A 12,189-nucleotide genomic window follows, 5' to 3' on the forward strand; every position below is an offset into this window, starting at 1 on the left:
GGCACAGAAAGTCATTGGCAACTCTCCTAATGTACTGTACAAACTGCTCACAATATGCTTGCAGTGCAAAAACAAATCTGATAGGAATACTATCAAATCTGAAAGTAATATTCTCGCAGTAATATTTGATTCAGAGCACTGGAGCATCTAGGATGTAGTTTCAGGAATCCAAACAATGTTTTTTTACTGCAACCAGTAGTCAACATAAAGAGTTGAACATTTCTGCGGCAGTCCATAAATCTTTTGTGATATTAAAGAGACAATCGCCTGCCTAGCATTAAAACAATTTAACTCAGTTTTGCTTAGAAAGGCAAAGCTGTTTTCAGCCCCTATCCAATGTGATTTTGAACTCAGAAATATGAATTTTTTTTTCCAGTTCTAACCATTTTCTGCTGGAAGGGTGCACCCCAGTAAATATCAATATCAAAGTATCAATGTTTACTCCTGGAGCCAAAGCTTTGTTTTAATATATCTCAACTGAAGACTCTTTACCTGTTGTATTCCAGTTGTTCCAAGGAAAATATGTGCTTGTTGAAATATTCCTGAAGTTTTTCATTTGCATAGTTAATATTGAATTGTTCAAACCGATTTACCTGTAACAAGGAAAAACGTGCAGGTCAAACACTTCAAGGATTGCAAAAGTAAGGAATAGTTTTAATGCTGAGTTTATATTGCATGCTCAGGAGTGAATTATATGCAGTATAAGTGGGAATTCAGCCAGTATCAATCAAATTGGAGCCTTGCTTCTGAAACCATCTGGAGGAGTGGTAACGGGAAAGTGTGATTTGCAAACGCATGATATAAAAGCAAAGGAACCAAATTGCACTGAGATGATTTCCGGAGGTCCTTTCTAAGATAGCCAGCCAGTCAGTGCACAGATGCATTGAACAGCAAAATTGTTTTAGGGTCCTTCCAGCCCAGTTGAGCTTCTCACTTCACATCCCTATTGTGCCTTTCACTCTCAGTAGTAATAGAAGTATAAAAGTCAAACAGATTTTTTTCAAATCCTTCCTAAAACCCCCTCCAATCTAAGGGCAAATGAACCTGGCATTCACTTGTGTTCTTGCTGGCAGCTGGTTACAGAACAAATACAACCGGCCTGGAAAGGTCACCTTCGTCAAGTCAATGGGGCCAGGAAGGGGTGATCAGGAAGAATGCTTGTGAGCAGAACATTGGGTGTATTTATGCAAGTAAAGGGAAGACAATAGAGAAGGAATTTGGGAAGGATAATAATAATAATACTTGCATTTGACATAGCACCTTATCACGTCGTTGATATGTATTAAAGTGCTCCATTGGCTCTCTATCTTTCAGAGGATCCAGTTCAAGATCCTGGTCCTCACATACAAAGCCCTCCATGGCCTCGTCCCACCCTACCTCTGAGACCTCCTAACCCCCTACCAACCCGCCCGTTCCCTCCGCTCAGCCGGCTCCGGCCTGCTCCACGTCCCCCGCCCCACCCGCCCCACCATTGGCGGGAGAGCCTTTAGCCACTCTGCCCCCAACCTTTGGAATTCCATCCCCCATTCACTCCGCCTCGCCCCCTCCTTAGTCTCCTTCAAGTCCTTCCTCAAGACCCTCCTCTTCGACATGCCATCGGTCACCCCCTTCTCCTCCCACCCCTTACCCCCCCCCAACCCCAGCTCGGGTCTGAAATGCTGTACTCTGTCCAGCGCCTTGGGACATCCTCCCAACGTGAAAGACGCTATACAAATGCAATGTTGTTGTTGTTCCTTCACAATTATTTTTAAGGATTAATTGTAATCAATTAATTAATTTTATTTCATTAAATTTGAAACAATTTTAAGGATGAGATAAAATGGGCTGAAGGGCTCCTTCATTCAAACCTTTCTTGTAATCTTTGGAAAGAATGAACTATTGATCCAGAGCAACAAAGACAGGTTACACCTGCCCAATCTCCTGTTTGGGGAACAGCCCATTGCTGAAGGGAAATCTAAACAGCAGAACCTATTTCACAAAACTGGGGGAAAGTGGAGAATCAGAATGGGGTGGAGGAAACACAAAGAAACAGAGAAAACTAGGCTTATAGCAATATATCATTGTAGCACATGAATAAAAATAGCTTTGATTACTATACCTCAAAGTTTTCAAATCCAAATATATCAAGAACGCCTACAGACTTGAAATCCTCCTTTCCTTTTACTCTGCTGTTGATTTTTCCAATGATCCATGCAAAACATTGGGAGTAAAGTGCCATGGCCATTGAATCCCGAGAATCTACTGCCTGTGGAGAGGAAACCCACACTGAAATTTCACATTGCTGAATCTTGTTGTGCTCATCCAACCCTTGGGTAATACTGTCTCAGATTCATTGATTCTCCAGTTCAGATACATTCATACAACTCCAATGTATATGCAGGACGTTGTGCAAACAATAAAGAGATACCAGTTAATTTATTAACAGCAACGTAATATTCTCTCTACATCCCTGCCTCTCCCCACATAATCATGGTATCAACCTTTCCCTGTATGAAATATTTAACACAGGAACCACATTGAATTTCTGAGTCTTTACATCACACAATAATAGTAATAATAATCCTTGCATTTGATATAAGCACTCTGAGACGCTACCCTGCGTGGAGGGCACTATATAAGTGCAAGTTGTTGTTATCACATCTTTGAGATATCTCAAAACTTTTCACAGAATATACTGTAGAGTGTATAATACACACAAGATATGGCTCTGCTAAAAGAGTCCGGTAAATATGCTATCTCCTGTCTCTCAGTAGTGTGTGTTGGAGATCCAGAGAGGGAGTAACTAAAGATATAATCCAGCCTTGTTTACTATATGAGGAATATGTCAAAAAACACAAGTCTGAACCAGGTCTCAGAACACATTGCAAGAAGTAGCTGAATTCTGTATGTATATGTATCAAGTTGAGAATCTCTTAATCTATTTTATAAAGAACTTTGCCCCAGGATCCACATCTCCGTCATATTCATGCACTTGTTCAGACTTTGCCGTTGGCTCACTGCTACAGCAGTGCTTCATTTATCAAAGCTGTTAACTGTCTTTCCATCATGAATTAAAACCATTCAAAAAGGAATAAAAGCAATGAATGTAACTTCATACCAAAGTTGTTGTAAGAGCCAGATCTTACCCAGGCCACAGAAAGCAGAGTGAGATGTTTTGGAAGTCACACCATCTGTGACTGAGGCTTGCTGGATTACAAGTTGTTGGGTCGTTTGTATGCATACAAAAGGACTGGGATATTACAGCATGTTAGAAGCACTCTGTTCTACAGTGCTGCCAATGGCAATGACTGGCCCATCTGTTTAGAACATTGTTCTTCAACGTGTGTTTCATCAGAGCTAGTATTCAGACAAACATTTAATGTGGCTTTTTAAAATAAAAAGGCAAAGTGTAGTGTTCAAACACTAAGTTATAACAATGATCAGCTGTACAGGATTAATGTTTCCTCCTCCCAGCCATACATGTTGGCTAAATAATTGATGTTGTTAGTACTTCATCATGAAATTCTTTCCATCGTAACTGCAATTATTCGCTGTTCCTCTGCAATTCCCTTCCCAAAAGTTCAAAACTGTGCAGGGAACAAGAAGCTCAGACAGTCCTGAATTGGAAGATATTCTTCATTTTCCAGATGATAGTATAAAATCTCACATTAGTTTTGATGAATAACAAAGCAGCATTTTAAAAAAAGGTTGATATTTTGCAAAGTGTAATCCAGGCTTTACATTTGCTAGCCTGCCTGAGGTTATTGTTAACAACTACAAGCATCCGGTCTTACCTGCTCCACTGTGAGTGGTGTACTGATCTCTTCACCCCTGAGAATCATAGACCGGTGAGTCAGCACCTCCGTGAGCTGCACTGAATCCAGCCCAAGCAACTCTGATGCCTTCCCCAATGCTGAAAAAAACATTGCATAGTTCACTAAAGTGGCTTCATACACAACAGCACCACTTTGCATATACAACCCCGTTTTTAATCAGTAATAATAATCCTTGCATTTGATATAACGCCTTATCAAGTTTTCTAGATGTCTCAAAGCGCTTCACAATATACTGTAAATATACTGTAAAGTAAATTGACTGTATATTTTGTGGGCGAAACGAGGCAACCAATTATATCTATAATTGAAACGGTAACTATTTGTGAAGAAAGATTATGTTTAGATCAGAATACTGCAGAAAGTGGAAATGGATGGAAAGCATAATGGTTACTAAGGTTGAGCACCTGAGCCAGATTTTAACATTTTTGTCAATTTTAACATCCCCGTCCTCAGCTCCAAATGCCCCCTTGTCCTTGCACCATTTGGTCTATCTCTGTGATCTCTTCTGACCCTACTTTCCCTGCCACTCCTCCCACTCTTGTCATTCCTGCCTGCTTCATGCATTCCATTAGCTCTGACCCAAATTCGTTTGATGAGCTTTGCACCCCCCCCTGCTCTGGAACACTCTCTGAAAATTCTTCCACCTCTCCCCTACCCACTCCTGCTTCAAATTACGCTGGGTGGAGGGAAGGGGGGGAGATCGTTCATGTTCAATACTTATCAAATATATTATGGACATTTTAAAGTACATTTTTAGCCTGATATTGCAGATGAGGTTTGATTAACTGCTCATACAGCAACAATAATACCTTTTTCGTGAAAGAACTTTACATTGTTTGACAGTCACTGTACTCAAGCCACCTATAGTCGCAACAAGTGTTTTACCACACCAACTCTCACAGTGAGAGTTTTGTTATTTTTCTGGTACTAATGAAAAACATTTGCACATTCACCTGTTTTGGAGGAGAGGTGTGCCCCACCAGCCGTTATAAAGTCAATATTTCCAAGCTGTAGGACACCAGCGAGTAGTTTCAGCACCTCTCGAGTCTCTTCAGTTTTGAACTTCATCACTCTCATGGCAGTCTAGACATGTGGGTGAAATATGCTGGTCAGCAAAACAACATTCAACTTGGTCAGGTTAGGGCGAAATTTCACCCATTCAAATCAGTAAATATTTACACATTGTCCGATGAGTTGTGTAAACAAATCATTGTGTAAAACTGTGGAACACTCTTCCAAAATCCTTCCGCCTTGCCCCCTCTCTCCCTTTTTTCAAGTCCTGCTGGAAAAGCTTCCTAAGGAGGCCTGAAATTGCATCTAGTTTTAGCCTGCAAGATCATTTTGTCTCAAAATTATAATAATCCTTGCATTTGATATAGCATTTTATCACATGGTCAAGACATCTCAAAGCGCTATGCAGGGTATATTGTAAAGTGGGCTGACTGTGTATTTTGTAGGCAAAACATGGCAGCCGGTTTGTGCACAACAATGTCCCACAAATAGCCTTAATCTTTCCTAATCTTGGAAAAAAATGTGGTCCCTGCATGCAATTGGCTCTCACGTTTCGCCCACAATATACACAGGCAACCCACTTTAAAATATATTCTTTGAAGCCCTTTGAGACATTTCAACGACATGATCAGATGCTATATCAAATGCAACGATTATTATTATTATCATTATCATTATACTATATCAGTTTTTTGGGGGGGGATTGTTTGCCAGGTCATCAGAAGAAAGAAACTCTCTTCTCATTAGATCTTTAACATTCACCTGAACTGCCAGACGGAATCTCAGTTTAACATCTCATCCGAGAGACTGTGCCTCCAACCATGAAACACACCCTCAGCACTAGAGTGTCAGTTTAGACTTTGTGAATCCAAGACTCAATGTGAAGCTTGAACCCACAACTTACCGACTCAGAGGCGAGAGTGCTACCACTGACTGACAGGATCAGTTACAATTGCAAGATTGTGCAGAATTGTGACAAATTCTTAAATTCAGTCTAGATTTAGAAGCTTGTTTTCCACAGGTCTTAAAAAGAGATCAGCTTCGAAATTAAGACTGAATTTTTAGAATTTGCCACAAATCAAGAAATAGTTTATAGGTTAAGACCAAGTGAATTTTCAAGCCACATGTATCCAGAAAGGTACTCCGAAGAAAGCCAGGTAATTATATTTAACATTTGCATTTCTATTACAAATGGCTATAAATAGTCAGGTTAAAAGGGACTGGTGTTCTCATCTAGAATCCACCATAACTTACAGTGACATCCTGAAAGGTTTGCTGATCATCAATAGTTCTATCTCCAATACATCCAGACTGTCTCAAGTAATGGTAATTCTGCGCTGGTGATAAATGATACATCTCTGTAGAATAAAAGGTGGCATGTGTTAAACCATTTTTTAAAATGACATTAGAAATGATTACCTTTAGCTCCCTCGATAGCTCAGTTGTGGAAACCACCGACAAATGTGAAACTAAGCCATACACATCGGGAAAGGTCATAGGTACAATTACTGTCTGTGCTGAGTTAGCTGAACTCAGCTAGGAATATTTGGGAGTACTACTCTTAACTTTAGCATCACTGGGCTAAGAAGGGAATAAATAAGTTACAATCTGATATACTGAAATGTCAAAATCGTGTTTATAAACAGAGCAAACATATTCAGAAAGGTGGGCAGTCAATTTGATGAGACTGTAGTGTGAGCAGTGATTACAGTAAACAAGATTGGAGAAGATGCATATGAATTTCTGTATGAGATGCAACAAGGTATTTAGGGCCACACACAAACACTGGAAAAAGCAAAGTGACAGGCTTTGCATTCAACTGAGTTGTAAAAGGAAATACTTGGAGAAGAGAAGTCAGTAGTGAGGATGATGGAAAAGTACATCAAAATTATATATCCTGTATGTTCTTAATGAGGGGAGGGAAGGGAAAGATGCATCTGGTGTTGGGATTGTGTTGCAAATGAGTGGATCCAGTCACTAAACTATCAGAGAAATATCCGTGCAAGTGTCTGTGCGGACACTATTAGAAGTGAACATAGTGGCCGGTGATAGCTGGCGGGGGATGTTTTACAAATGTTATCTATTATCTTTCTCTCTGCAAGAAATTGGTTTGTGCCTTACCTTTCTGCTCTTCATCTGTTCCAGCCAGCAATGCATAAAAAATGTGATAATTTCTCTCCCCAGGGTTCTGTCTGACTACACGGTTCTACAGCAAAGTAAAGAACACATTCATATGTTTTGAATACTGGCAAACCCCAGAATTAGTGAGAAGCATTTTGTGAATGGGAGAAAAACATACTTATGTAAGAAGAATAGCAAATGCACAAAGCTTGAAATATTCTTACCTTTTCTAGTAAATCTATAGTTAAAATGATCAGTCAAGAAAAATTGTGTAATGTAACTTTTATAAAAATAAAACAATCAAGGTAACACTCGAAATATTTAAAATTCAGCCTACTAGCTACAATAAATAGTCTTTAGAAGATGTCAAGATTTCTTCCATGTCTCTCCAAATACAACACCAAATTGGAATATTGCAATATCTTGACACCATTGTAAATATATATTTCAAGTTTATCTATTTTTATTTTTGGTGAAATTTCTACCACTTGAGGTGATGAATGGGGAACATTCTCATTGGCAGACACCCAGTGCTCTGCGCTATCAAAGTGCCTCAGCTCCAACCTCAGAGGAACAAGCGCTACTGCACCTGTGTAACATTTTCCCACATCTATCCTGTAGCCCTCTTGACTGAAACTGATATGTAATGTCAAATTAAGGTAATTTTGGGTGGAGCGGTAAGTCAAGACTGGCTAAACTAATTTTGCAATAGGCAGATGCACTTTCATGCAATTGCTCTTTGCTGGATTCTAACGCAGGTCCCAGAGGGGACTGATGTCAATACACTGACATCCTGTTCTCCAACATGTCCATATTCTGTTCTCATTATGCTTCAGAATGGCTCTTCATTCTTTTTATGGATTGTTTAAGAAAACAAATTATCGCAAATAACCATTGGACGCTGCTGCCAGTGTCTTGTGTGCACTGTGATGTGTGACATGCGAAAGGATACAATCTATGATTCTGCCTCCCTGAATGTTGCCCTTCTTACAGAAGTTCAACTGAATGAACTTCCCAAAGCGACTGGAGTTGTTGTTGTACACAGTCTTTGCATTGCCAAAGGCTTCCATGATGGGGCTGTTGGTTTAAAGGAAAAACAAGATTACAGGAAAGAAATGTATGGGAGTACAAGTTGAAATGATCACTATAATTTCTTGTACAAATGAAAATGAAGAAATTGCTCTATTTAATCATGTTGATGGTGAAGTGGCATAAGAAACTCATAATAATAATAATAATAATCCTTGCATTTGATATAGTGCTTTTCACGTCGGGAGGACGTCCCAAAGCGCTTCACAGAACACACTGTAAAGTGAACTGACTGTATATTTGTGGGCGAACGCGGCAGCCAATTGCGCACAGCAATGTCCCACAAACAGTCGTAGATTGAAAATGACCAATTTATTATTGTTTTTGGTTTTGGAGGGATTATTATTAGGCTCTGTGTGGAGTAAGGAAACTTGCCCAAGGTTTCGCCCTGCCTGGAATTGAACTCAGGTCTCTCGCTTGCAAAGCGAGTGCTCTAACCACTGAGCTACAGGACTCCACAATATCAGCTCCATGCACAAACTCACAGGTCCATGATATGGCCTGGACTTGGTGTTGAGCCGGTAGTCGGACATTTTAATACCCTCTGAAGACCCACCTTAGTGAGCTAGAGCTGGGAACGAACAAAGTGTAGTAACAAATCTCCAACTGAGGGGGGGAGTAAGGAATGGTAATGGGCAATGAGAAACATTGCAGTTAAAATACCTACTGGTAAGGAATGTGCCACATGAGTCTGTAAAATCCTCATTTAACAAGCATAATTCTCAATTTTTCATATTGAAATGAATATAATAATAATCCTTGCATTTGATATAGCACTTTTCACATCTTCTCGACGCCTCAAAGCGCTTCACAGAATAGACTGTAAAGTATATATAATATAAATAATATATTATAAATAATAAATAATATAATATAAAATATAAAAAAAGATAATAATAAATGAAGGTGAGAAAGTTTTTAACTCAGAGCCACGCACTGCCTCCATGAATACTTTGAATTGGGCCATCGTGCAGCAGTGGCACGTTTAATCTCTGTGATGAGGTGAACAAGAAAAACCTGACAAGAGCCGAGAAGAATCAATCGGAAAGCAGCACATAGAGCTCTCTAAATAGCCAAGGGGTTAAACAGCCATTTGGTGCTGGACTGAGCCATGCAGTTAACGGGAGTTCCAGGATCGATCTCTAATCTCAGGCTTGATGGTGATGGAAGGACTGCAATAGGTCTCAATACACATGGTCTAGGAAGGGAGAAAATTGTTGCTACGGTTCCGACTCCCAAGTGCTAGCCCGGAAGCATCCCCTCCTTCCCAGTGGAAATGCACCCTCGGCAAGGTCCACGTGGCTATGAGACAAAACTCAATGACCAGGTTCATTCATAAAGAATGGGTGATGTCCTGAATGATTTCTGGGGCCCAGTCAACGTATCTGGCTCAAGAGATCACCTTCACAGGAGTAGGAGAGGGTGGGGGAATAAATAGAGTCCCGGGAGAAAGGAGTATTGATGGAGAACTATGGAAACTATACAACCTACATTATTCAATCCTCCTGGCTGAAGAAGAGTAAGACATAAGGAGGCAGCAAAGATGAAACGATTAGCCAGCAAATGGAAGCACAGTTCATATCACTATTTCAATACATGTAGTGAAGTGTAGTTAGGATCCACAATCTTAAAAAAAATTGTTCTTTGTTTATTACATAGCAGAAACTTCAGAAGACTTCTCACCTGCTTTCTAAAATAGCCTGTTCAACGTAAGAGGTCTTTTCCTTCGCTGTAGCTTCAAGTGAATGTTGGCTCATTGCTGATAAGAACTTCAGGATAAGTTTTGTGCTCTCTGTTTTCCCAGCACCGCTTTCTCCACTGGAGGTAGAACAGAACAAAGCAGACATATGAAGCTGACATCAAGACAGCAATGCTTATTAAACTGTTACAGTAGAACAATGCTCATCTGCACACCAACTGTCCATATGTTAATTTATTACCAATGGGCTCAGATGCAGAAGTAAGCATAGAGCTGTGAAAACTGCCTTAAAACGGATCAGTTTCACACATGCAAAAGAGGTTGCAAGTTGTTGTTGTTTGGGAACTCCCCCCAAAATTCTGGATCCTTTCACATCTTCAAGACTGAGGTGGATAGATATGTTAGGTCAGGGAATTAAGGGATAGGGGCAATGGCGGGTAATTGGACTTGAGATACAGATCAGCCATGATCTTATAGGTTGGCGGTACAAGCTTGAGAGGCTGAATGGCCTACTCCTGTTTCTATGTTTCTACAGCACTCCCCCAGCACTGCACTGGAGTGTCAGTGGCTCCAAGTCCTGATATGGGGTTGAATGTCCTTCAGTTTTGAGGATTGCCAGGACCTTCTCACTCAGTCACTTTATTGACATCACTGATGGGCACATCCCAGGACTTCTCCATTTATTTTGAAGGTGGAGGGACCTGAATAGATATCCAAAAGGAGTCATTTGCAGGGGTTTGGGGAAAAGACAGGCAAACGGGACTGTATGGATTGCTCTGTCAAAAAGCTGGCACAGACAGACACGATGGACCAAATGGCCTTCTGCTCTATAAAGTTCAACGAGAACTCTGGACTTCCCAGCCCTGGTACAGCAGGGTACCAGCGCGGTGCTGCTGAATGTTACTCACTGATGTACATTTCTGAGTTTGGGGGCTTCGGCTGGTCCAAAGTGGACAATTACTTTGAAATTAATGTAGTCACTTGAGAATGCTTTCTCCTCAGTCACATTACTGGAATGGAGGTGGCCAACAGCAACTCATGAAACTCAATATTATTTCAGTAGTGGCAAAAAAGTATTTAATAATTCCATAATTTTTCAATTTAGATAGTGGGTTGAAAAAAGGACATTGAACTGAAAGTACCTCTCTTTCGCCTTTTTAATTGCAGTAACCATGTTGCAATCTTTAATTTTTTGGCACAAATATTTATGCATCAAAGAGAAAGGCACGCAGTCTGCCTTGCCAGCACAGTAAACAAGCAAAAAGAAAACCTAAAAAATGAACTATAGGATGCCAAAAACAACAACTTCAAAGAATTTAAATGAATGGTCTCAATGTGCCATTAAGTTTAATGTGCTTTGCTTAAAATGGGAACCCTGGACAGCCCTGATAATGTAGGAAAGAAATGCAGTTTATAGACCCAGGAGCTCACTGGTTCAATCCTCGACTGCACTAAATTTACTGGTCTCTGAAAATTGGTCCCAAAGCGCACATTGCACAGGAAGTGACATCAATATCAACCCAGAGGGTGACCATTTTATAATGCCTTTTTGTAGCTCGGGGCCTGTGGCTAGCAAATTGGTCCCAGATGATAGTGTTTTAAAGGGATTGTCCTGGATTAATCAGGTTAATGCTCATCTTTCCCAAATGGAATATTGTTGAAATTTCTCAATTTTGTTCATTCATTTTAAAACAACAAAATTGTATTGGACCTGAGCTGGGAGTCGGGATTGGGGAGGGTGGAGGGCAGTGGAGGAAAGAGGGTGATTGAAAGCATGGTTAAAGAGGAGGGTCTTGAAGGAGGCATGGGAGGGGGTGAAGCGGAGGGACTGGAGGATGGAGTTCCAGTGGGTGGGGGCAGAGTGGCAGAAGGCTCGCCTGGCAAAAGAAATAAATGATCAGATTTTACCAATTAATGAAAAGAATCAATATAATGGGAATCATAAGTTTGTGTAATCTACTCCACATTTCCATTGTAACAACCAGCTGTATTATTTTATTGCACTTTTTTTAAATAGCACGCTCTCATCATATCAAGATTCAACTTGGAATTGAAGATCAGCAAAGCTTTGGCAATGCGAATGTTCCGCCTCCCAACAACTTGCACATATACATGTAAGAACTTTCACGTAGGATGAATCTCAAAATGATGGGAGAATCATCTAGCAAAGAGGAAAGCAAGAGTTTGAGGGTGTTGGCCAAAGTTGCATGTTTTTAAATATTTTCGGGAGGGGGTTGAAGACACTAAGAGAGGGGATTTGGGGAGTAGAGGCCAGAAAGTGGAGGACACAGTGGCTGAGGGCGAGTGGGCCACCCCCATTTGTGCATACATCATTTTAATCCACAAAGCACATTCTCACACGGCTTTTGAAGTTTAACAAACTCATCTTGTTTGCAAGCTCCAAGCTGTTCTAAAACGACAATGAAAAACCCTGCAACAGAAAGCAAGCCAGGA

General features: G+C 40.5%; 1 protein-coding gene across 1 annotated transcript in view; it reads right to left on the reverse strand.

Moving 5' to 3' along the window:
• myo10 (myosin X) overlaps positions 1 to 12,189 on the reverse strand; it is a 156,917-nt gene that overhangs the window by 50,262 nt on the left and 94,466 nt on the right. The window contains exons 6-14 of the mRNA XM_007901716.2: positions 9,720 to 9,854; positions 7,900 to 8,024; positions 7,172 to 7,185; positions 6,948 to 7,032; positions 6,081 to 6,184; positions 4,769 to 4,898; positions 3,774 to 3,892; positions 2,099 to 2,245; positions 493 to 593 (exon numbers count right to left, since the gene is read on the reverse strand). Of these exons, the coding sequence (XP_007899907.1) occupies positions 493 to 593; positions 2,099 to 2,245; positions 3,774 to 3,892; positions 4,769 to 4,898; positions 6,081 to 6,184; positions 6,948 to 7,032; positions 7,172 to 7,185; positions 7,900 to 8,024; positions 9,720 to 9,854 (960 nt within the window). The remainder of the gene's footprint in view (positions 1 to 492; positions 594 to 2,098; positions 2,246 to 3,773; positions 3,893 to 4,768; positions 4,899 to 6,080; positions 6,185 to 6,947; positions 7,033 to 7,171; positions 7,186 to 7,899; positions 8,025 to 9,719; positions 9,855 to 12,189) is intronic.

Source organism: Callorhinchus milii, unplaced genomic scaffold (assembly GCF_018977255.1).
Source record: "Callorhinchus milii isolate IMCB2004 unplaced genomic scaffold, IMCB_Cmil_1.0 Scaffold2, whole genome shotgun sequence".
In the NCBI taxonomy this organism is placed as follows: Eukaryota; Metazoa; Chordata; class Chondrichthyes; order Chimaeriformes; family Callorhinchidae; genus Callorhinchus; species Callorhinchus milii.